This window comes from Prinia subflava, chromosome Z (genome assembly GCF_021018805.1).
Source record: "Prinia subflava isolate CZ2003 ecotype Zambia chromosome Z, Cam_Psub_1.2, whole genome shotgun sequence".
Taxonomy (NCBI): domain Eukaryota; kingdom Metazoa; phylum Chordata; class Aves; order Passeriformes; family Cisticolidae; genus Prinia; species Prinia subflava.
The window spans coordinates 82336714-82362338 of NC_086283.1; the positions used below are offsets into that span (position 1 = coordinate 82336714).

Consider the following 25625-nt stretch of genomic DNA (forward strand, 5'->3'; position numbering starts at 1 on the left):
ATCCCAGACAATTTTCTTACATCTTCCCTCCACTACTTCACCTAAGGCTGCCATTTCCACAGGTTAATCCCAAACTGCTTCAGGAAATGTGTTCATGTCCTGAAAGGTCACTGCACCTTCTGACACAAGATGCCAAATTACAGGAACTCAAGCAACCCTTCCCTGCTCACCTTCCTTCCCCCCACCACACAGGATTTTATTATTCCCCATCATGCCTCCCTCAGTCATCCCTTCCTCCAGACGGAAGAGAGCCAGTTTATGTAATTGTTCCATCTATGGTAACGGCTTCGTACCTTTAATTATTTCTACCACCCCTCCCTGCACTTTCCCGGCGTGTCTTTAAAAGGGTGCGGATGTGCCAGCAAGGGAGACAGGGCTGCGAAAGAGATGCGGTTTTGGTTAAAACACCCTCTGCCCCCGGGAGGGGAGGCTGTGGTCTGCCCTGACCCCGCTCCTGCCCAGCGGGGCCACAGCCAGCCCCTGGCCCGGAGCCCTTGTTTGTCCCCGGGCAGGCTGCACACCAAGCACATAATTTGTGAGCACGGGGACGGCCAGCACCAGCTCCCCCAGCCCAGGGCCTCCAATGCTCCCGGCGATGAAAAGCCGGAACAAAAAGCATTTGCAAGGCCAGGGCATGGGCACGGCGCGGGACACGCAGCACGGGCCCCCCCGCCACCGGGACGGGGCCACCGAACAACACACAGCAAAACAGACGGGCGACAGTAAGTGCTGGTTCAGTACCGCGATGACTCAGCCTCCCCACGGGCAGAGCGGAGAGAACTCCGGCTCTCCCAGCTCAGAGGGGCTCCACGGACAGGCCCCAGGTGGTGGGAAACAAGGAGCCCAGGTGGCTGCTCACACCCTGCCAGGGGACTTCGGAGAGTCAAAGACCCCGGCCCAGGCAGGACAGAGAGACCAATGCTGTGATCAAACCAAAGGGGACGGAGGAGATGGGAACTGAAAGCGCCCGGCTCAAACACTTCAGTAAGGAAGCACACAGAAGTTACAAAAGGACAAACATCTTAACACCTCAGCTGTTCACACCAGCACTCAGCTTCACCCAAAAACTGCAGAACCTGCAGGACCAGATGCTTCCCCCTCAGTCTGTGGACAGGTGTGCAAGCAGGATGCTGTCCCCTTGTTCCGCACTAACTCGACAGCATCAAGAGATAGGTTTTCTTCTCAAGACAGATTTCCGAGGACAAAATCTGGGTCACTGGGTCCAGACAGCTCCTCCAACCAGGAACCACCTCACTACCGGTCTAATCCAGGCCATGATACCAGAAAGATCACATAGCAAGAGCCCAAATACCCCCCCACCTTGGAAGGAGACGCGCGACAGGGCTTTGCAGAGGGACAGTGCTGGCAGGGTGTGTGGCTCAGCTACCCAGTTTCCCTGCTAGCTGGCCACAGACGCTGCAGAGCTGAGATGCATCAATGTCAGAGCAGAAGCTGTTTTAAACACAGACACTGAGCCTCCCACTGGACCAAGGCTTTGCAGTCCAGTGGCTTTTCCATGATGAAAAAGTATAGCAAAATATACTGAGAGCTTCACACATCTAAAGAGTTTCAGCCACCTTCTGTTGCATAAGGACCCTGGTCCCATCACAGGGGGTGTTTGATCTGGCTGTGGCATTGTTCCTGGGACTCGGATGCTCACCCATCACCCTGTCAGACACCTCGGAGCACCCCACAGAATCACAGAACCAATTAAGCTGAGGAAGACTTTTGAACTCATCGAGTCCAGCCCATGACCAAACACTACCCTGTAAAGCAGATCACGGAACAACTGCCACATCGAATCTCTGCTAAACCACTGTCAGGGCAGCTGACTCCACCACCTGGAGTCCACAAATGGGCAGTCCATTCCAACGTCTTATCACCTTTTTTGTGATGAAGTGCTTCCTAATGTCCAACCTAAACCTCCTCAGGCCCAGCTTAAGGCTTTGTCCTCTTCTCCAGTCCCTCGTTGCCTGAGAGAAGAGATGAAGCCAAATATATCTGTCTATAACCTTCTGTCTGGGAGCTGCAAAGCACAATAAGGTGTCTCCCGAGCCTCATTTTCTCCAAACACCCCCAGCTCCCTCAGCCAATTCTCACAAGACTTGTGCTCCTGATCATTCAACAGCTCCAGTGCCCTTCTCTGGACTCACTCCAGCATCACAATGTCCCTTTTAAGCTCCCCAGGGACTTTGCTGTGCCTACTGTCCCCACCAGTCCCTCAGGCAGGCAGGGCTTTTGAGATGTCTGCACTGCCCTGCATTCCCACAGCATGGCCTCACTACTCCGGTACCTTCCAGACACCTTCTCCTCACAATTCCCACCCTGGATCCAGCCCTCCCAGCCCTGCCAAGTGCTTCCAGGCCTTTGAACCGCCTTCAGCAGAGAAGGTGGTGGAGCTGGGGAAGGGTCTGGGTCACAACTCCGATAAGGAGCAGCGGACTGGGAGGAGGCTCAAAGGGGAGTCTTATCACTCTACAATGACCCGACAGGAAAGTGTAGCCAGGTGAAGATAAGTCTCTCCTCCCTGGGAATAAGTGACAGTACAAGAGGACAAAGCCTCTACCTGTGCCGGGAGAGGTTTATATTGGACATTAGGAAGAATTTTGTCACAGAAGGAGCGATTGTGCATTGGAATAGGCTGCCCAGGGAGGTGATGGAGTGACCATCCCTGAAGGTGCTTCTAAAAAGACTGGACCTGGCACTCAGTGCCATGCTCTGGTTGTTAGGGTGGTGTCCGGTCATAGATTGGACTTGAGCTCAGGGGTCTTTTCCAACCTCATTTCATTCAGGGATTCGACACTACGACAGCCCTGCCTACACGGAGGTCCTGGGGGGCTGCCAGCCCATGGGGATGGGGCACTGCATAGCACCCAGCCTCCGACAGCGTGCCGGGTGCCCCCGGCGCTCCGAGAACCTCCCACGGCCGCGGTGCCGCCCGTCCGGGTCACAACCCCGCTCCCCGCGCCCCCGGACCGCGGGCGGCGGGGGAGGGGGCGCACAGGAACGGCTCGAGGCGCGGCCAATCGGTGACGTCACTCCTTTCCAGAAGATTCCCCCAGGGGATCCCGCCGCGGCTAGCGAGCGCCTGACCAATCAGAGAGCGCCGGGAGGGCGGGGCTGGCTTGAACTGGCCAATGGAAGGCGGCGATTGGGAGGCGGGGGGGGAGAGGCGGGCAGGTGAGCGGCGAGTGCCCGCCTTCGCCCCGCCTCTCCCTTCAGGATCAGCCAACCAGCGTGGCGCGATTCGGCGATGGACAGCCCCCGGGGCCAACGGGGGCGTGGCGCGAGCAGGAGGGACTCCCCTGACGTGGCGGCCGGGGGGCGGTGGCGGGGGCGGCCCAGCGAGCCCGCGGCACCCCGGGACAGCGGGAGCGGTGAGTGCCAGGGGGCCCGCCCCACCGCCCCCGCACCCCCACACCGACCCCCGCACCCCCGCCCCGGCTGTGCCACCGCGGGTGACACCGCGGCGATGGGGGCCAGCCCCCTGCCCTGTGGGGTGACAGGGTGTCACTGTGGGACTGCCGTGGGGCGACAAGTAGTTGCCGTGGGGCTGGGAGGAATCGGTCCCTATGCCCCGTGAAGCGCAGCGGCTCGCTGTGGGGTTGGGAGGTCATGTCAGCCCGCCGTGGGGGGGACACAGGGTGTCACTGTGGGGTGGGGCCTCACTCTGTGCGCCGTGGGGTGACAAGGTGTTGCCGTGGGGCAGGGCGGAGGTCAGTTGCCCCCACGCCGGGGGCTGACAAGGTGCCCGTATGGGCCGGCGGGGGTCTTACCCAGTGCCTCGGGGGGCGGCAGGGTGTCACTGTGGGGTGGGCGGTAATGCTTCTGTCTCGGGGCTAACAAGGTGTCGCTGTGGGGTCAGCCCCGCTGGCCAGGGGGTGACAGGGCGTTGCTGTGGGACTGGGGCGTCAATTCTCTGCGCCGTGCGCTGACAAGTTGTTGCCATGAAGTTGAGGGGGTCCTCAGTCCACCTGCACTGTGGGGTCACAGAATATCACCGTGGGGCTGGGGAGTGCCAGTCCCTCTGCCCCGAGGGGTGACAGGGTGTCACTGTGGGGCTGGAAGTGATTTACCCCTCTGCCTACGAGTTGCATGTCTCTACACGGCTGGGAAGCGATGCTTGCCCTGCTGCACCCGTGGGGTGACAGTCTGTCCTGATGAGGGGGCTTAAACCTCTGCTTTATGAAGTGGCAGGGTGTCCCCGGGGGCTGGCAGGATCGGCCCCTCTGCCCCCAAGGGTGGCAGGAGTTTGCTGTGAATCTGGGAGCTTAGCCCCTTAACCCCTTTGTGGGTCGGGAACAGAGGGTAGCCACCCTGTCTTGTCACCATGGGATGACATGGAGTCTCTATGGGGCTGAAGGTAGGGGAGGAAGGAGTTGACATCTCTGGCTCCTGTGGGGTGTCAGGGTTTCTTGGTGGGGCTGTAGGTCAGAGTTAACTGGGCTGCCCTGCCTGGTGACCACGTGTCCCTGTGGGTCTGAAGGGTGTGCCAGGAAGGGGTTAATCTCCCCTGCCCCATAACAGAGATGGTGTATCCAAGTGGGGCAGGGAGAGAGAGGGTAACAACCCCTGCCATGGTGCTGCAGTACAATCCGATGGAGCTGCAAAGGGTGGTGAGGTTAGGGTTAATCCCTCTCTGCTGTTTCACTTTGGAGGGAATTATGTGTTCAGTTTGAGCTATGTGGTGTGGCCTGGAAGGGGTCAACACCCCTCCACCACCGCACTGGGAGTACTTGTGTATCCCAGTGGGGCTGGTAAGAAAGTTGGTAACCTCCCACCCAGGTGACAGTAACAGGGTTGGAGGGACCAGCATGGAAGGGGTTAACCCCTGTCCCCAATCGAGGTGACAGAGTCTCCTGGAAGAGCTGACCAGGAGGAAGGGGTTAACCCACTTTTCTCTTGATGCAGACAGCAGGTCCCAGTGGGGCTTGATCATGGCAAGGGTCATCCCTGGACCCCTGTGGGTCTGTGCACTGGGGCACAATGCATGAGTGAAGCCCCATGTGTGTGACAGCACCTAAAAAGGATAGTGCCTCTGGGCTTGGAAGGGGAATAAACCCCATCCCCTTGGAGTTCTTAGCCACACAGTGGGGCTGGGCAGAGGGCATAGGCTGGTGATCTGTGCAGTGAGGGGGTTTAACCCCGTCCCCATGCCATTGTGAACATCCTGGTGGATCTGGAAATGGGGTACCCTACACGGAAAGGCAGCGTGAGGGGCTTGACCCTATCACCAAACAGCCGTGAGCAGCTGAGTGTGGCTGGAAAGAGGGGGACCTGCTCGGGGAGATGCTGTGAGGGGCTTGACCCCATCTCCACCCGAGAGACAGGCCAGATAAGTCTGGTAATTGGGACCCTGTCGGGGGTGATGGCAAGTGGTGCTTGACACCATCCCCACGCAGGAGGCAGCACTTCGTGGCTGTGGACATATGGGACCCTCTCTGGGGAAATTCTGAGCGGGGGTCCTGATCCGTGCCCACGCAGGAGGCGGCCGCCGGCGGGGCTGGTAGCGGGGGCTGTGCTGGCAGAGGCAGCGAGGGGAGGGTTAACCCCGTCCCCACGCAGGTGCCGGCACCCCAGTGGGGCTGTCGGTGGGGAGGGGGAGGCGGGCGGTGCGTGTGGGGGCTCGGGGAGGGGATGATTCATTGCGGGTAGTCATGACATTGCTGCCTGGTTGCCTGCGGCTGCCATCCAGCACGGGCACGGGTGGCTCTGCTTGCCCCGGCGCGACAAGATCTCCACCAGCTCCTTGACTGAACCCGGGATACGCTACCATGCCGGCTATCCTGCTCTTCTGGAGCCGCGCCGAGAGGTATGCACTGCCTCGGCACCCGCGCCTCGCCGAACGCACCCGGCTCGGAGCCCGCCGGGACTCCAGCTCCTGGGGACACAGCGGGATGGGGGCTCTCGCCCGCCCGGCTGTTTCGCTTGCCGCGGGTGGGGTGTAGGAGCTACCTGGTGATATCCCCAGTACGCCTGCCTAGTTTCGGTGTAGAGCTTTTGGAGGGGATGCTCTCCGTGGCCTGCGAGTGACAGACGAGGGGACGCGGTGGCATTAGCTTTCCTTGGTGTGCCTGAAGGTGACTTCTCAGAAGTAGGTTTTGCGCCGTGGGCTGGGGGGACGCACCGTCCCCGTCCCGCTGCCCTGCTGCCACGGGGAGCCGCAGACGCCGGGCGGGAGTGCAGCGCTCAGATCCCTTCTGCCGGGGGACAGGTGCCGGCGTCCGGTGAGGGGGACACAGAGACCCCCATGCATCCCAACGGGAAAAGCTGGGGAGGTGCATATTGGTTAACGTGACTTTTTTCCATATCCAACGCCGCCCTACTTTTCTCCCTACCCGATTCGCCTGGCGGGTGCTCAGCCCTGGGCGTCAGCAGAGTCGTTTCTGGGGACACCGGGGGGCTCCTGGCGGAGCTCCCTGCGCTCCTTGGAGGGGGCTGCGTGGGGGACGTGACGGTACCAGGCGGCTCGGTACCTTGCGGCAGCGGAGAGGAGGAGTGCCGGAGTTGACGGATTAAGCAGAAGTGTCTTAATCTGTCGGTTTAACAAGAGAGCGTCAAGAAACCAATTAAAAGGAAAATTACAGCACGGCGAGTGACTCCATTGAAGGGTCTCTCCGTGCGCGACTGGGAAGCACACAAAGGACGGCAGCTCCCCGGCGGCTCCGCGTCGACCGGACGAGCCCTTTGGGAGCCATCCTGGGAGCGAGGTCAGAGCCAACCACGGCTGCCGGGCTGGCGAAGAGCTGCCCTTTGGGTATGCCGGGGGAGGTGGAGGAGGGGACTCGCCAGCAGAGCATCCCTTGGCGGCGGCGGCATCCCCGGCACGAGCCAGCACCTTTCGCCCCGCCACCCTCATCCCGCCCTCCGGTGCCTCCCGGCCGGGCACACAGCACCTGCCGCCGCCTGCGGACAGCCGCGATGTTTAAAATAAAACTAGAACCTTTAAAAATGACAGCTTGGACTATGAATGTGTTCGTAAAGTTTCGGTAAGTGGGTTTCCGCCTCTCGACCTTGTGTCCTCGTTAAACCATCAGCGCCTGTCCCTGGCATCCCGCGGTGACCTTGCACCCCGAGATGGAACAAAAAAAACCTTGTGCCGTTGCCAGGGTGGGTTTGTTCCCTTAGATGACTGCTGAGCAGAGGGATTATGTCAAACGATCGCTATTCAGCTGGCGCACTCACCCAGCGGTTGCTCGGGCTGATGTCATGTGCGGGTCGGAACAAAGATTAATTCTTTATTTAATTATTTTTTTTTTCTTTTGGTGTGGTTGCGAATGGAGGATGGAGGCTGGGCTGGCTCAGCAGGGCAGGGGAATGCGTGTGGTTTTCACCAAGGCAGGGTGGCCGTGGCTTATCTGAAGGCATCTGATTTGCAAGGGCAATGCAGGAGCGCCTTTGCTTGCCTGAAACCCCCCACCGCTCCCGAGGGGGTTAAATGGGAAGTCAGGAGAGGATGACTGAGCAGAAGGGGGAGAGGATCGGTGGCAAGGCGCAGCTGATCCTAGAGAGGTGGGAGGGAAGAAGGCTCTGCGGGGACAGAGTCGTGTTTTACCACCATTGTGCATGTGAGCTGAGCCTTGGAGCGTGCCTTAACCCACCGGGTCACCTGCCGGCACCTGGTCCTCTCTGGCACGGTAAACTGCGGCACCGGGATAAATTCTGGTACAGAAATTTCCTTCCCCATGCCCAGCCAGACAAAGGGGTCCTCGGTCAGGTCAGAGATCCTCATCAGACATCCCCACCCTGGCCAAAGACCTCTCACTGGGCAAGACCAGAGGTCTTGTAGGTGTTGACAGCATTTTGCCAGGACAGGATGTGTTTTCATGGGGTATTTGCCAGGTGAGAGTGTCCGAGTGGTGCTGTCAGGTTGGGCTTTTTGTGGGGTCAGAGCCAGACACTCTGGTCCCTGGGCAGCAACAGTTGAAGGTTTGTTAGCTCTTTGTTGCTGGAGATAGGGTGTGATGGGGTTGTCTTTAGCACTGCTTGGTTTGCTCTCACTGTGGGACGTTTGGCAACATCCAGACAGGGTCACGTTGTCCAGTCCCAGTACGAGTCTCAGGGAGCCCCTACCCTCCAGTGGAGGCTGCCATGGGGAAGGGGCATGTTGGAGTGACCCTTGGTGGAGAGAATGGACAGGATAGCTCTTGATTCTCCTGCCTGTTGCTCACCCCAGCGTCTCCTGCAGCCCTCGCACCACTTAGGGAGGGTAAATGGGGTGATAGACGTGGGCTGCGGGCACAGCATCCCCCAGCACCTGCGTGGGCTGGGTGCTGCTGGCATCTCTGCACGCAGGAGCTGGTATAGATTTGCGCTGGCATCTGAAAACTGCCACAGGAGACACTGTCAGATGCTCTTCATGCACCCAGGGACCTCCTCCCACTTCTTCTGTGCCGCCTGAGCTGCTGTACAGTGTTTGCAGATGCCCTCATCTCCCGTCATTGTGTCCTTCAGGGGTGCCTTAGCCCCCCTGCCCATCTACAGCAAAGCTTCTCCTCCATGGCTGTAGCAAAAAAGAGCAGAAGCTGGTGGTTTATATGGAAGTGATCAAATGTGGGACCAATTTCCAAGCTCCTGTAGGTGATCATTGCTTAAAGCATGGCACAAGGCAAGTGTTGGGTGCTTAATGTGGCTCCTAGTTGCTTAGACTAGAACCTAGGCATGGATTCTAGGGGAGCATAGAGACCCTTGATTGAGCTATAGTGGTTGAGAGGTCCCTTTGTGACCTCCAGTGGGAGTTCATGCATAGAGTAAGGAAGGGCAGAACATCTGGTAGCTTGTATGATGGTAAAGAAAAGGACCAAGGCTCACACCCCATCCCAAAATCTATCTGCTGGAAGGGCACAGTGTGTTGAGGCTGCAGAGGTGTGTTTGGAGCAAGGATGGGGTGAAACCTGGGCTGTAGCAGGGAGCAGGATGTGAGCAGTGCAGGTGCAGGTCTTTTAGGGCAGCACCTGGGAGAAGCAGGGTCCGCACTGAGTGTGAGAGGGGCCAGGCCAGATCCTGAGGTTCAGGGTGTCGTTTGCTGTCGGACAACCAAAAGTCAAGAAGCAGTGGGAAACATCTGTGGAGAAGTATGGGACTTGTTAGCTTTTGCCTGGAGGAGCAGCCCTGCCATCTCCCCTGGATGGCTGCGACTCCAGTGGTGACTGGGGGATGAATTACAGCCACCAGGTTTTCCATGCCTTAGTATAGGCATGGGCATGGCCTCAGCCCCCGTGTGATGGAGCGAGTGAGCCCTCAGTTCCTGGCTTACTGCAACATCCAGTTGGAGGCTCTCGGGGAGTGCAAGTCAGGCTAGAAAGTGTTGGGTTTTTTTTTAAACAGAAAAAGAAAAAAGCCCTCCCACCATCACAAGATGTTTCTGTCTAACGGCTCTGTTCTCTCTCCACTAAATACAAATTATGGTTCTGACAGCCGGAGGCGCTTATCTCCAGCTGAATGCCAATTGCTTTCAGGAACAAAATGTTTGAAGTTCCTTTAAGGTGAAGGCACAGCGTGGTCCCTGCCACTGCTTTCAGCCTCCAAAACCTGCTGTCATCACCCCGACTTGGGTCTCAGGTCCCCAGCTGGGAGAGAACCAGGCAAGGGTGTGGACACAGGCTGGCAGCTACATTTGGACATAGCTCAGCCCTCCTGACTCAGTCGGGGGGGCAGGACGGACAGGGACATGGTCCTGGCCTGACGTTAGCAGTGGCGTGGCCCCTATAATAGCACCGTGCCCTGACTTGAGCTCTCTCTCCCTGTCAGCCTCAGAGATGAGTCTGTCCATCCCAGCCGTGGCGCTCAGCGGGATAAAACCAGAGCTGGGATACATTCTTGCACTGGGGCTCTGACCTCTGTTGGGAAGCGTGGACTTGAGCCGGCTCTGGTGCTGCTGGCCCGTGGGACACAGGGAGCATCGGCTCCGCGATAAGTGTGTGCCAGTCCCGTCCCTGACTGCCCCTGAGTGATAGTCACCTTACCAAGGGCTGTCTTTCTCCTTTCAGGAATAAGTACTCGGCTCCCGGCAGCGTCGCCGTCATGGGGAAGGACTATTACAAGATTTTGGGCATCCAGAGCGGTGCCAACGAAGATGAAATCAAGAAAGCCTATCGGAAAATGGCTCTGAAATATCACCCTGATAAGAATAAAGACCCCAGTGCTGAGGAGAAGTTCAAGGAGATTGCGGAGGCTTATGATGTCCTGAGTGACCCCAAGAAACGAGCTGTGTATGACCAGTATGGGGAAGAAGGTAAGGGGATAAGCACTGCCCACTGGGAGGCAGGGATGTGGGGTCCAAATCAGTTTTCAAGGTGAGGGAGGGTTTTCACAGAGAGATGTTTCAGTGTTTCATGCCTACTCCTGAAATGGGACTGGTTGCCAAAGAATTGAAGAGAGTGAAGGCTCCACAGGTGACAGATATCACCTCTCATCCCGCTCCTCCCCAGGCTGCTTCACTTTTCCAGCAATTTGTCACCTTGCTTCCTGGGGTGTCTGGGTTCCCTCTGCCCCAAAACCGTGGGCAGCAGCTGAGAAATGGAAAGAGCTCACCTCCTGGGTCATAGCTGGGGTAATTCATTAGCAGCTCTTTAAATTACCTAAATAATGCACCAGAGACATACTGCTTCTGCCCACGTTCCCCCTGCTCTTGGGCACTGGTCCCGCTGTCCTCTCTGGTACAGGCTGACCTACAGGATTCAAAGCTTTTCCCAATTTAAGTAATAGGCCCTTGTTTTGAAACCAAGCGGCTGCTGTTGTCTGGTGGTTGGCATGGAGGAGGAGGAGGAGGAGAGCCGCTCCAACGCAGGCAGCCTTATTAGTCGATGATGGAAGAGTGCAACCCCATTCGGGGAGAGTGCCGAATAGCATCTGCATTAATCAGCCCAGGACTTGGGTGCTTAAAAGAGCAGGAGTTCTGGCAGGAGCAGGCTGCTGGGTGGAAGAGGCAGTTCTCTCTCAGGCAGGTGCCTCCCCTCAAAAGCCACCAGCAGGATTAAGCAGCAGTGGGCTAATTGTTGACCCATTAGTTATGTCAGGGATATGATGGATGCACTGGGCACAGTGATTTGCTGCCCTGTAAAATGAGAAGAGACTCTCTAAAGTGAGAAACCAGCTTTTCCCAGGAGGCCTCAGTGAAATCGGATCCTGCTCAGGCTGGCGTCATGGGATTAAAGGTGAAACCTCCTGGCTGTACAGTCTTTTAGGAATGGGGCTCACTGGGGATTTGGCAAAATCCCCGTCTCCTGCAGGCATCTAAAATAAGAGTGAATTAAAGAGGGTAAGAGCTCTCCCACTGCCCCATCAAGTTAAAGACCGTCTTCCCCCGTGTCCCATCAGTGTTGAACCTCTCATGTTCTGTGATCTTCCCCACACCTTTTGTTTCCCATTTTTTGGGGGGCGATGAAGATCAGCATTTTGAGAAGCTTCAGGGTCTCACATGCTATATAGGCAAGGTGAAGTGGGAAAGTCCCTTCAACCCACCTAGGATACTGACTTTAGCACTCAGAAGAGACCCCCAAACTTGTCTTGCTGTGGAAGGGGCGTGGGGGGTTGGGGCAAAGAACAGCCTGTCAGAAATAGTCCTTCACTGTCACTGATGTGCCCTGAAAATAGTCCCTGAGCTAGGCTTGGCTTAACCCTTCCCAACCCTTCTGGTCAAAAATAGCCTTGAAGAGCATGTGTGACCTCTTTGGGGGGCACTTGTCATGTGCCTTGACTCCTTGGGACTTGGGATGAGTTGCAGTGATGTCAGGCTCAGCCTGGGATCTGGCAGGGGAGTTTCCCATGGGAAGGGTTGCCAAATGATCCAAACCTGGAGCTTACCTGGCGTTTCATACAGCCAGGGTGCAGGAATCTGCATGCTGACCTGGGGGCCTCCTCACCTCCACCTGCTCATAGAATCATTGAGGGTGGAGAAGAACACTAAGATCATTTAATGAAGCACTGCCATGTTCACCGTTAACCCATGTCCCTAACATCCACAAACCTTTTGAACACTTCCAAGAATGGTGACTCCATCACTTCCTTGGGCATCCTGTTCCAATGCCTGACCAACTTTTATGTGAAGAAATTTTTTCTAATATCCAGTCTCAGAGACAAAGCTATTGGGCCAGGAGGGAGCCTGCTCATGGGGGAAAATGGAGGTGTGCTGATGAGGGTATGTTTTAAATTAAAATTAGGTGAATTGGGTAGAGAGAATCAGAGGTCCTTCAGCAGGGATAGAGGGAGGAAAACCTGAATGGATTCTGAGCCTGCAAGGTGTAGGAGTAGGACTGTGTGTCATGGGTGGAGATGGTGCCTTCATGGTGGTTGGGCTGGAGGGGTGATCTGCAGACTCAGGAGAGGGTGGAGCAACTGCCTGGAGGTGGCAGAGGCCATTCTCCCACCTGGGCAGTGCAGTCCTTGCAGAGCATTCCCCCATAAGGAGCATTCATGTCTCCTCTTCCCCCCTCTCTTCCAGGTCTCAAAACTGGAGGTGGCTCTTCAGGTGGCTCAGGGAACACCTTCCACTACACCTTCCATGGAGACCCCCACGCCACCTTTGCGTCCTTCTTTGGAGGCTCCAACCCTTTTGACATCTTCTTCGCCAGCAGCCGCTCCCGGATGTTCAATGGCTTTGACCAGGAAGACATGGATATGGATGACGATGACGACCCTTTCAGTGCCTTTGGCCGGTTTGGCTTCAACGGCATTAACGGGGTTCACCGGCGGCACCAGGAGTCCCTGCACACGCGGAGGAAGGTCCAAGACCCACCTGTCATCCATGAGCTGAAGGTGTCCCTGGAAGAGATCTACCACGGGTCCACCAAGAGGATGAAGATCACTCGCAGAAGGCTCAACGCTGATGGCCGGACCATGCGGACTGAGGACAAGATCCTAAACATTGTCATCAAAAGGGGTTGGAAGGAGGGAACCAAAATCACGTTCCCCAAAGAAGGGGATGCCACTCCAGACAACATCCCTGCAGACATCGTCTTCATCCTCAAGGACAAGCCTCACTCGCACTTCAAGAGGGACGGGACGAACGTGATCTACACGGCAAACATCAGTCTTAAAGAGGTGGGTATGGGTGGTAAATCCCATGGGGTGTGAGGTGACACTGGTTCATGGCATTTGGGGCCAGGGTGGGGATCAGTCCTCCTGCTCTGGATAGGAAAGACCAGGTAGGTCACAAGAAAGGAGCTGCAGAAGCCAACTTGGTCTTGGCTTTGGAGGTGACTTCACATGACTTCCATGCCAGCTGTGGGACAGTGATGCTGCTGTCCCTGCTGAACACACCTCACTTCTTGAGCTAATTCAGGTGGTATTTGTCCATTTTCTCCCTTCTCTGTATGTCTTGTTTTTCTCTTTTAGCATAGGGTATTCACATATGAAATGAAGGCCACGTTGTCTGTAGGAGCAAGGGAAAACTCAGGTTGGGTGGCATCAGTCTGATTCCTGCTTTTCTTGTAACTGAGCCTGTTGTGGCTTAGTTACTGCCTAGGATTGCACCAGATGCTTCTTCCCATGGGCAGAGAGGAGGATCACCTGGAGGAAAGTGATCCCTTGCCCTCCCTGAGCAGTGCTTTAGCCGTTTTCCTTGATTTTTGCTTTCCTAGATAAGCAATCAAACAAATTAAATACCCAGGCAACGAGTAAAACTCAGCACTTCCAGGCTGCCAGTCTTGGAGGTCACGGTGGGGCTGGATGGATGCATCAGATAATCCAGCAATCTGCATGAAGGTGGGAGAGGAAAGGGGAGATTACCTCAGTACAAGATGTACCATTTGCCACTGCTGCTGTAAAACTACCTTTTAATAAATCCCAGCTGGCAGCTGCATTTAACGTTGACATTTTTGGCAGCTGCCATTTGCTATTCCTTTCAGACGGTAGACGCTGTCTGTCTTTTTAATGAGCTGAGGTTTTTTTTTTCCTTCCTGAAGGCAGATTTATGTTCTCAAATGCATTTAATAGAAATAAGCTCAATGGGCCAGACCTGAGGTAGGAAAACGTGATCTTGTGAAGTGTGCCAGGAAGTCAGGAGAGCGCTACAATGGCTTTGCATCCTGGCTCGGGCTGTGACCAGGTGTACTGGGGGCAAAAAGCACACAGACCAGGCAGAGCAGGGCACTCCTGAAGCAAACTCAGGTCCACTTAACTTACAGACTCAGGAGCAGGGTTTCCCTCACAGTGCAAAGTACAGAGGTTTATTCCTGCAGTAGCTGGTTCTCCTGGCTGATCCAGAAATACTCGTGAGAGACTGCCTTATTTATGGAGCTGTGCATGCCATATCTCAGATATTTCCTTCTGTTCATTCCTCTTATCTGTAAATTTAACCCTGACCTGGCTGTGCTAATGCCCAGACCATGTTAGCCCAAGTTTGTGTACTGATCAGGCTGGAGGGACTCTTGCCTGCAGCTGACTTTTGAGCAGCAACTGGAGAAACTGGTTCCACCTCCACAAACTGCTGCACCACAAGTGTTGGACACTTGTGAACTCCATGAGCAAGGTTTGCATGCTGGCAGTGGGTTTGCACAGTGCAGACACAAAGCAGAAAATTGATGGTCCAGGCAAATTCCTCATCTCTTTCAGCTGGAATTTCTGGTCTCTGACCTCCCCCAGCACAAACCCAACATGCTGGGCATCCTCGTGGAGCTGCTGGTCTGGCTGTTGTCCCCAGCCTGCTGCTTGCCAGGGCAGTGTGATACTCTGCTGCATTTGTCTTCCAGGACAAGAAGTTCCTCAAGTGCTCTGGAGCACGAGCAGATGCTGGGAGCTCTCCAATTCTGTATGCTACCACCTTAGTATGTGACAGAGTACAACTTCTCCATATCCTCAGCCTCTGGCTGTAGTCTTGAGTTTCTCCTTGCACCTTCTGCCTTGCAAGGCTGCCTTTTCTAGCCTAAGTTTTAGTCTCTGACACTGCCATGAGGGAACAGAGTGCCCTCAGGAAAGCTGGCAGGTGATGGGTGCTGGAGGACCCTCCCAGCCCTCAAGTCTCAGCCCTGCTGAGTGCCTGGTTAGGGCAGTGCAGGCTTTTGGCCACCTGTCTGCTGCAGAATCACAATGTAGGAGCACTTTTTCAGGGATTCGTTGTCTTCCTTCCTAAAATCAGGCGTGTGCCACAGCAGGGAGCCGCAGGAGGGAGGAGACACGCAGCTCCACCAGCAGCTGCCTCTGCCGGGAGGCAGTGCTGCCGGCAGGGCGTCGTGCCCTCCTGGCTGATGCCTAATGCCTGCCCTTGGCACCATCCCACTTTGCATCCTTCACCTGGCTTCACCTTCCTCGAAGCATCCGCACCTTGGCTCATCCCGGCTGGGACGCGGCCGATGGCAACGCCCTCCCCCGGTGGCTTTGCTGCGAGTGGAGGAGGACCCAGTGGTGACCTAGATAAAGCTCTGCTCGCACAGCACGGCGCTCAAACCAGGGTGATTTCATCCCCAGGGATAAACCAAGCCTCTTTCTAGGATGCGGGGTAGCTCCTGCGGTTACTGGTGTTACTTCAGCAACCGTTTTCCCAAATGCCAGCAAAGTTGGGCAAGAAGAATGAAAAACAGGGACATACGGTGGAGGAGCGATCGCCTCGAATTCTTGCGTCTTGGCTCTGGGAAGGAAACATTAAGATCCTGTCTGCCTTCGCTGTTACCGCCCGCTTCTGCTCACATCTCTGCCTGCTTTCCCTAGCCACGTGTTCCCACAGGGAGTTCTTGTTCTCCTTTCTGTTCTTGTGGCTGGAGGTGTTCTTTCTTGGCACATGTGGGCACATGCAGCCACGGCACACTGCACTGGGCACCAGTGAGCAGGAGGGCCTTGGCATCCTAGCCCAAATACACAACACAAACTCCTTGATGTGGGTATATTGTCCTTTGTTTTCCCACCAACCTGCTGGAGATCAGCCAAGCACCTGCTGTTCACACAGAGCTGGTGATGGCATCCTCCTGCGGGCTGAAGACTTCATCCCTGGAGGACACCCTCTCCAGGAGGAGTTCTGTGCCAATGAGCCATGCAAAGGAGACAGGACCTTCTCCCCTGTTCTCCACTCAACAGAGACTCCCAACCAGCTCTGGCACAGATCCCTCTGCAAACCCTCTAGTCCAAAGCCTTGTTTCCACTACAGAAGCCTGATCCATCATCTCAGAGCCAATGGCCAGCACGAGATGTTTCTCCTGCTGCCTGTTGCTGCTCTGCCTCTGGAGGCTTTTCCTGGGGAGGGGAATGCAGACTATTCCCCTGCTTACCCCAGAAACAGCAATTGCTGTTTCTCCACTCCCCTTAGGGTGTTTTGGGAGGGCTGGGTCCCCCAGGACCCAGTTCAGAGGGACCAATCTGTGCCAGCCCCCACATGGAAGCGGGAGGCTGTAGCTCAGCAAGCCCCCAGCCCCCACCCCCTTCCAGAAGCATCGTTCCGCAGTCCTCTCGCTCAGCCCTTGCTGAAAGCCTGGAGATGATCCTGCCCACATGTACGACAGAGCTGTCTGAGTTATTTAAGGACACAAGGATTTTCTTGCTGCATTCCTGCATCACGTGGCTCGCCAATGCAGGCTAGCGTGCGGCTGCTGCCGGGGGCTGGGGTACAGCGGGATGGCACCCCCACACCGGTTCCTGGCTGTGCAGTGGGACAGGAGACAGGAACCAGCCCCTCCAGCACCCTAGCTCCCAGGGAAGCTCAGTGCCACGGCCACAGCGTTGTCGCATGCTGGCGTAGCCTTGTGGGGGCCGTCGGTGACGCGGATGGGACGTGGGACAAGGGCTGTGCTATAGATAACCCCAGCACCGGGCAGAGCTGCCGTGCTCGGGAGGGTGACAGCTGATGGGCTGTGGCAGCATCCCATGATCTCAGCTGGATTTTCGGCTGCCCGAGGCTGGGCAATGAGGCTGGAAAGGGGCTAAATTTAGCCTGTGCTGTTGCTGTGGGTGGCTGGGTGCTTGCTGGTGGTGCCTTCTGGGCAGCCCAGGAGGTGGTGAGGGGAGTCCTTACCCCCATGAGAGGTGGGCCACCCCTCTCCTGAGGCTCCCCTCTGCTGCACAGCTCCTGCAGCCCAGTTCACAGTGGTTGGACCAGCCTGGTGCCAGCAGAGAGCTGTGCTTGCACTGGTGAGCATCACCCAATGCTCTTGGGCAGCATCCAAAGGGAGCTGGACGGTTCAACCACGGGAGCAGCCAGTGAGGGGACAGGGTGTGGCTGTCGGGGTGCTTTGGGGTGTCAACCCCATCTGATGGCCTGTTCCCTCTTCCTCCCTCAGGCCTTGTGCGGCTGCACCGTGAACATTCCCACCATCGATGGACGGGTGATCCCACTTCCCTGCAATGACATCATCAAGCCAGGGACAGTGAAGAGACTACGCGGGGAGGGGCTGCCCTTCCCCAAGGCCCCCAGCCAGCGAGGAGACTTGATCGTGGAGTTCAAAATCCGCTTCCCAGACAGAATAGCTCCCCAGACAAGACAGATCCTCAAGCAGCACCTCCCGTGCTCCTAGACTCCAGGGACTCTCCTCCAAAGCAGCAATACTCCAAACGCATGTGCCACAGCACCTGGCCTGCACAGAGCCAAGGTGCCATAGCACTTTTAAATGCAAAAAAAAAAAAAAAAAAAACCCAACAAAACCAACCAACCCCTCACACTACTTTTCTCCCTCAAAAAACCCATCCGACCCACCCCCTATCGATCCTTCTTGGCTGGTTTTTTACTCCAACCACGGGGAGACTCCTGGCTGCCACAGCTCTCCCAGCTGCCAAACCTTTTCTTTCTCCCCAGAGGTCCATTTTTTGCCTTGCACGAGCGAGAGCTGTGGGCCCTTTTCCCGGGGAGGTACGTCGTGTTGTGGGTTTTTTATGTCACCTGCTTTTCAGGCCACTCTTCCCACAAGAAGCTGGACTTGTCGGGGTCCGGCGCTGTGTAAATAGGACTCCGCAGGATCTGGCATCCCCGCTGCTGGTTTTTCTCTTCCCCTCTTTGATACTTGCTGCTGTTTGGGGTCCCGGCTGTACCGCGGTGCCGATCACTCCTGCTTGCGGTGGCCCCCCCAGTAGCCGGACAATTTCTGACCTGGGGCCACGGTACCGAGTCCAATCGTGGTCCGCTCTCCTGTGCCAAGCCTACACCGAGCCTCAGCTGTGCCGAACAACGGAGCACGTGGGGATGGCCCGTCCAGCCTCCTGCCCCGCCCGGGGACGTCCCCGGTGCCCCTGGGCAGCGCTTGCCTGCACCTGCTGCCCACAGGGCCCCAGCCAGCAGGAGGAAGGGGGAAAGCCCAGGGTGGAGCTTTCTTTTTTCAGATGTGTTGAGTTTGCATTGCTGCTTTTATTTTTTAAATACATATATAGAGAGCTCATTAGATAAACTTTGTAAGGGTTTTTCTCTGCCTGTATTGGGGATACTGGCCTGACGCACCCAGGCTTTTTTTGAAAGGGGGATGATTCAGCCACACGAACAGCAAACCCCCGGAGTGGGGTTGTGTGTGCGTGTAGCACTAATCTGGGTGCAAAAGCAGAGCCAAGCGTGAGCAGAGCTGTGGGTTTCACTAGTGTTTCAGGTCAAATTAGGGATTCTAATAAGAAGAGAGAGGCGTGTGTATATATTTTTCTACAGGGACAGTTCATTCAGGAGGTGTTTCTGGACATCAGGGTGGAGCTGGGAGGTGCATGAGGCAGTCTGTTTAGTGGCTCCATTTTCAAATACTGTATTTTTTTAAAACCTTTGGATTTCCATCAGGAGAATTTTTATATTTCTTACCTTTCTCAGCCCACTCTGCCTCATGCCATTTTTTTTCCCAGGAAAGGGCTGCTGTGGAGCACGAAGTATGTTTGACCTGGCTTTGTACAGCTCCTCTTTTACTGCAGCACTGCCAAGAAAACCCCTGCCAAAATATTCCCCCCTGCCCTGGAAATCCCTTTTTTTTTTTGTTAATTCCCTAAAAAAACAAATTACTGCCTTGAAGCAGGGGGTCCCTGGGGGTGGGGGGGCTGTGTGTGGGGTGTCCATGGGGTGGGGGTACAGCCGTATGGTGTTACCCTGTGGGGTGAGGAGACCTGTGAGGCGCTGCTGAATCAATCACCTGCTTTGGAGGCCTCCAGTTCCCTCCACTGGTCCCTGTGGAGTTCAACGAGGAGAAATGTGGTGGACGCCGTGAGCGAGAAGACAGGCCAGCACGCAGATGCAAGCTGTTCTGCTTTTCCCGTTTTCAACGAGACCTGAATGTTTTATAGTGGGGTTTTTTGTAATTTTCTTTTTTTCTTTTCTTTTTTTCTTTTTTTTTTTTGTAATGTCAGTATTGAGAGAAATAAAGAAGTATTTTGAAAAATACACTTTCTCAGGGTGTTTTGTAATGGGAGGTGCCAGGCTGGGCTCCAGCAGACAGCAGGGAGAGGGCTCTGTGCCAGGGTCATTGCCACCACCACCCTGGCCAGATGCCCTTGAGGCTGGCAGGGAGAGGAAGAAGAAACGTATTTGTTCTGCTCCTTGAGGCACAGGACCTTCCGTGCCCGGTAAGAAGGAAAAGGGAATGAACAGGTGACCTGGTTGGTCACAGAACGGCTGCTCCTGCCGTGCATGGCCTCAGTGGTGCTGACCACACTGCTTAGGTGGCGGTGAGGGGCTGTGTCCCCACAGGGCTCTGGGATGTGGCTACCATGGGCAGTGGGATGGTCAGTGAAGGGCTGCAGGAAGAGGCTGGAGAGAGCAGTGCCCCTCTCTTTGCAGAAGGGCCCAGGGGCAGGGTCAGAGAGAGCTAAAGGCATTACTGGCACCCATGGGAAGTCCTGTCAGGAAAAGTTTGCACAGTGCTCCCAGCCAGAGCAGTGCACAGGGACAGGAGATGAGAGCAAAACCCATAAGCCTTGAGCCCATCTCTCAAGTCCAGTGTGTGGCTCAAGAGAGTTTGATTTTGGGTGAGATTAGTCAATAAATTAAATTGGATTATGTTAATTGCTGCATAGCACTGCATATAGTTTCCATGGCCACCGTATGCCCATCACCGTCACTGGGCACCTTGCCTCTCTAAATTTGAGGTTCTTAACCCAACTCGATCTCCTTTGATTGCCATGTTAATGAAGGATGAGCTTTGGTGAAACCAGCCAAGCCCATCAGTGATGGAATTGGAACTGGCTTCTACATGTGACACCCCCACACACCATCTTTCCTGCCCTGAAAGTCTCCTAGGACAGATGAAGCCCAAGGTCATGGACTAAGCAACCTCAAGGGACTTTTATAGGGGTGATCCATAGACAGGGACACTTTCCACTAGACCAGGTTGCTCAAAGCCCCATCAAACATGGCCTTGAGCATTTCCAGTAAAGGGGCATCCACAGATTTTCTGGGCAACATGTGCCAGTGCTTCACACCCTGACAGTAAAGAATTTCTTCCTGATATCAAATCCAACCCCCCCCCCACCCCGCCTCTTTCACTTTGAAGTGATTACTCTTTGTTCTGTCATTACATGGTCTTGTCAAAAACCTCTCCCCATCCTTCTTAGAGGTTCTCTTTAGGCTGTGGAAAGGATCAGAAGACAGGAGGGGTGATGGGGTGTTGGGACACAGGGGGACTTGTCATGACATAAATGGCATAGAATAAATGGTGGTTTCAACTGGGATAGAGTTTATTTTCTCTCTAGTGCTGTGATTTGGACTCAGTATGAGAATAATGTTGATAACACACTGTTTCAGTTGTTGTTCAGCAGTGCTTACCCTAACTCAAGCACTGTTCCATTCCCCATGCCAGTGAGCAGCTGCACAAGAAACCAGGAAAGAGCATGGCCAGGAGAGCTGACCCAAATTGGCCAAAGGGATATTCCATGCCAAAGAACATCATGCCCAGTGCACAAACTGGGGACAATGAGTGAGTGGCTGCATGGCACTTAGTGAAACCCCAGCAGTCCTATCTGGTGCCCAACATGGGCCCAGAGGATGGAGTAACAATCTATCTGAGCAGAGCCTGTTAGACCAGGTTTGTTACAAGCATTTGCTGTATTAGTTTAACAGTATTTGTTCACAAACATTTGGGGGTTTTTTTTGCATTCAAAAGTTCTTGTGCATGTGCTTGCAGGAGCACCTTGCTTGGTGTGTGTCCCCTGTGATCTTCCGTGGGGCCAGGGTGAGCTCTTTGCAGTAGTGGCTTATAGGTGTCTTTAAGTGCCACATCTACACCATTTCTGAAAGATTCCAAGAAGATGTACAGATCTGGTGCTTAGGAACATGGTTCAGTGGTGGACTTGGCAGTTAATTGTTGGACTCGATGACCTTGGAGGTCTTCTCCAACCTAAACATTTTGTGATTCAATGATACGCACCTTTGAAATACCCCCAGGGATGCACCACGGCCGTGGCAGCCTGCTTCAATGCTTGGCAACACCTTCCATGAAGCAGTTTATCCTAATATCCAACTTAAATCTCCACTGGCACAACTTGAGGCCATTTCCTCTTGTCCTGCCCCTTGCTAGTTGGGAGAAGAGACTGACTACACCCTCCTTTCATGTCACTGTAGAGAGTGATCAGGTCCCCCCTGAGCCTGTTTTTCTCCAGGATAAACACCCCCAGCTCCCTCAGCTGCTCCTCACAAGACTTGTGCTCCAGACTCTTCCTCAGATCTGTTGCTCTTCTCTGGACTCACTCCAGCCCCTCAGTGTCATTCTTTTTTGTGAGGGCACCAGAACTGGACACAGCACTTGGAGTGTGGCCTCAGCGGTGTCTAGCACAAGGGGATGAGCGTTGCCCTGGTCCTGGGCCACACCATTGCTGATACATTCAGGATGTCCTTGGCCTTCTTGGCCACCTGGGCACACTCCAGCTCATGTTGAGCCACTGTTGACCAGCAGCCCCAGGTCCTTTTCCATTCAGGAGCTTTCCAGCCACTCTGTCCCAGCCTGTGGCACTGCCTGGGGTTGTTGTGACTCAGGGCCAGGACCCAGCACTTGGCCTGCCTGAACCTCACATAATTGGCCCTGGCCCATGGATCCATTGGTACAACAGGATCTCCATTTGTGAGGCAAATCAGATACAAGCACTCAGCACTGCCATTCCCTCTGTATTTCGGGAGCCATCTGTTGGGAACTGTTCATAACTGCACTTTTGGCCTTTTTCCTTGTACAGTCAAACTATAGTGGAAACATTTTTCTACATCTCCTTTCTTTCACAGAATTAGTCATAAAAAGGTTTGGGTTGGAAATGATCATAAAGCTCATCACATTCCAAACCCCCACGGACTGGGACACCTTCCACTGGACCAGGCTGCACAAAGATCCCTTTAGCCTGGCCTTGAACATCCAGTGTGGGGCCCAACACGGGGCATTCATATCTATAATTCTCTCCTGCCTTCTGTCCTTGGAAGTCCTCCATTCCCCAGGCTCGTAACAGCAGGCATTCTTTCAGGGAGGAGGAAGGAGGTAGTGGTACCTGGTGGTTTTACCTGCGAGAATAGGGAGAGGACACAAGAACGCGGGAAGGAAAAGCTACCTTGACCATAGAGACACAGATATGGGAATTACAAAGGAAAACAATCACAAATTAGGATTCTTCCAGAGTATTTGCTGCCCAGTCTCCAGTGGGTAGTTTTCCAGGCAGAGTCAAAGGGTATAGTATTCCTGATCCTATGGCAAGCATAGCATCAAAGCTGTGTCAGGGGAGATTGAGGTTGAAAAGGTTTTTTGCCCAGAGGTGTTGACAGGCATTGGAACAGCTCCCCAGGGAGGTGATTATAGCACCAAGCCTGACAGAGTTCAAGAAGGGCTTGGACAGTGCTCTCAGGCACAGGGTGTGTCCCTAGGGGTGTCCTGTACAGGGCCTGGAGTTGGACTTGATGGCCACAATGGTCCATTCCAGCTCAGGGTGTTCTGTGATTCCATTTCTACAAGAAGTCAGTGGCAAATCCAAAGGACTAGCAGAACCCTGCCTCTGTCCTCTATCCCACAGTGCACCCTGAAGTCATGGAGCTACACAGGGCAGAAATCATCCATATTTCTGGAGGACAAAGGAACTTTTCAGTGTCCTATGCTCTTCCACTGAGCAGCTGCACAAGAAACCAGGAGGGGCATGGCCAGGAGAGCTGACCCAAACTGGCCAAGGGGATATTCCATGCCACAGAGCATCATGCCCAGTGCATCAGCCAGGGGCTTGTGGCATGTGGGGTGTGAATGAGCAGCTGAGTGGTACTGATTTGCCAGCTGGGTTCAAACCTCCATAGGAGGGGAAGACTTGGAGCAGGAATGTCCACAGGGAAGCAATACACATGGAGCAGGAAATGTCAGTGGGGAGGGCACATCTGTGGTGCAGGGGATGCCCATGGAAGAGGGATGCCCTTGGGACAAGGATAGCCATGGAGAGAGGATGCACACGGCCTGAGGGAGTTAGGAGAAGAGATGGGGCCAGTGATGCCAATGGAGCAGGGATGCCCACAGCACATCCATGCCTGCCTGGAGCAGGATGGGTTCCTGCTGAGAGTAGTCACTTGTGGCCCCCTGCTGAGCCTAGAGGGTTTTGGAGTGGTGCAGGAGGGTCCCAGTCTCTTGAATCAGGGATCAGCCTCTAATCCCAGTACCATGGCCTGAGAGAGGTCTCCCATGCTGCATCAAGAGTGGCTGGACTGTGGCTCCCATCACGTCCAATGGTCTCCATGGGGCCTGGCTGTAGGGACTCTAGGGGGTGAAGGGGCTCTGGGGCCACAGGTGGAACCCAGGGCACAGGGAGGTGTTCATCATGTCAGCAAAGGGAGGGGATGCCTCATTAATGCCACACCCTACAGGGCAAGCCTGAGCCAACAGCATCTTCCCCCTCCAGCACCTTTGGGAGCTGCCCAGTCCCCCCAGCAAAGGCTCGAGGCAGGGGAAGCGGGTGCTGCAGAAAGGCTCTTGCCCTGGCAGTGAGTCTCTGCTGGGGGTCTCTGCTGGAGGAGTCCTGAAAGAGCCAAACTCAGTCCGTCATACCAGCTGCTCACCTGGGGCTGCTGAGGTTCACAGGGCTGTGAGTGCTGGTCTGGGGGACACCCTCAGCCCTCCCGCTGGGTTCACAGCCTCAGAGCAGCATAGGTACTCTTGGAAATCCTGTGGGTCCCTGTCCCCTCACCGGGAGCCATGTCCCACAGAGGGCAAGGAAGAAAGGAGATTTTCCAGCCACTCTGCTGGATTCAATTAGCATTTGCAACTAGGAGCAGCAGTGGGGAAGATTTGGGCTGCCAGGAGATGGGGCACACATCCCACCATCCCATGCTCTCCTTGCCCCAGTCTCCGCAGCAGACAAAGATGCCAGGGTGGATCTGCTGCTCCACCTGCTGGGTGGTGATGTTCTCACACCGGCAGGAGGAAGAACCCCCTGCAGGCGGCTGGGGGAGTCCTGGAGAGCTCCTTTCCCGGGTCGCAGAAGGCACCTGGGTCTGGTTCCCCGTGGCCAAAGCAAACCTGGTATCTCTGCCCCTGCAGAGCTCAGGGAGGAGAATCAGCCTTAGAGAAGAATGGTGATGTTTAACCCAAAACCGGGATGCAGTGAGGCAGGGGAAGCACCAGCCCTCCCAGCCTCAACCCCGCTGCCAGCAGCGTCCCCGCTGGAGCCAGCAGGAGCGATTTCCCCAGCAGAGGTGGTGTGAGGACAGGGACGCTGGAGCCGGCAGACAGCTCCCAAATAGGACAGCACAGGTGAGTTGCCAGCCCGGCCCCTCGGGGCCTGCACTGCCTCCTCCCCCGCAGGGGTTGTGCTATTTAAATGCAGCGTTCCCTATTTCATTGTGCTTATGCCCATGGCTCCGCACAACCCCTTCTCACGCCCAGTCCTGTCCTTCTGCCATTAAATCCTCTCCCCTAAATATAGATGGCTTGATGGAGTCCTTCAAGCTGTGCCAGTCTTTGGGACAGACACCCCACAGCCCAGCCCCACAGCTCCTCCCTCCCCCTCAAGGCTCAGCCCCAAAGGCCCGTTCTGGAAGCAAACACTCTGCCACACAAAATGCATTTTACCTTCTTGCAGAAACCCTCAGTTCCTGCATTCCCTAAGAGCTGCTCTGTGCATTCTACTGCCACTGCTCCCGTCAGGCTGAGGGCTCAGCCATATCCAGCCCCTTGTCCTGTTCCTGCTCCCTAAGACCCAGGGCTTCCCTCACATAAAACAACCAAGTACAGCAGTAGTGCACTTTTCAGTTCACAGAAGGCAAAATAAAGGAAGCAGCAAGGCAGGGAGGCAGAACAGGTGAAAAGGAAGAGAAACTGTGGTCAGAACCCAGCTACTGTGTCTGGAGCACAACACAAGGCCAGCTTTCCACCAGAGATCCAAGACAAGCATCAGAAACTGGGATATACGGAATGGGTTGAGGATTCTCTCTCCCCCGCCACAGTAGTGTCACAGTGCCACAACCCCAGAGACATCCTTAAGTGCCCCTTGTGCCTGGACGAGATGGGGATTGTTGGAGAAGTCCTTTGCTGCAGAGTCACAGCAGCAAGAGACCCGAGAGCTCATGGCCAGCCTTGGAAAAGCAACAGCAGGTACGTGCTGCCAGGCTCCTCCTGCCAAGCCAGGGAGAGCAGAGATGCTGCCAAACCCATTTCTTACATTAACAGAGCTAAGAGGTGTTAAGCATGAAGAGCAGCCCTGTCCACAGCAGGGGAACACACACACAGATGGGCTCCACTAGAGCAAGGAGCGCTCACACAACACCAGAGACATGGGTTTGGACAGCACCAGCACCACAC

The 25625-nt window shown here is 55.3% G+C and overlaps 1 protein-coding gene across 4 annotated transcripts; it reads left to right on the top strand.

Moving 5' to 3' along the window:
• Positions 1 to 3281: 3281 nt before the first annotated feature.
• On the top strand, positions 3282 to 17557 carry DNAJB5 (DnaJ heat shock protein family (Hsp40) member B5). Of its 4 annotated transcripts, none has more exons than XM_063422327.1 (4): positions 3282 to 3377; positions 9990 to 10234; positions 12443 to 13041; positions 17205 to 17557. In XM_063422327.1, exons 2-4 carry the CDS (start codon positions 10024 to 10026, stop codon positions 17436 to 17438), a joined length of 1044 nt encoding a protein of 347 aa, XP_063278397.1. In that variant the 5' UTR covers positions 3282 to 3377; positions 9990 to 10023; the 3' UTR covers positions 17439 to 17557. The 4 variants fall into 4 exon arrangements, with proteins under 4 accessions (XP_063278397.1, XP_063278394.1, XP_063278396.1 ...); XM_063422324.1 differs by lacking the exon at positions 3282 to 3377 and adding an exon at positions 5655 to 5812; XM_063422326.1 differs by lacking the exon at positions 3282 to 3377 and adding an exon at positions 7347 to 7637.
• Positions 17558 to 25625: the final 8068 nt, after the last annotated feature.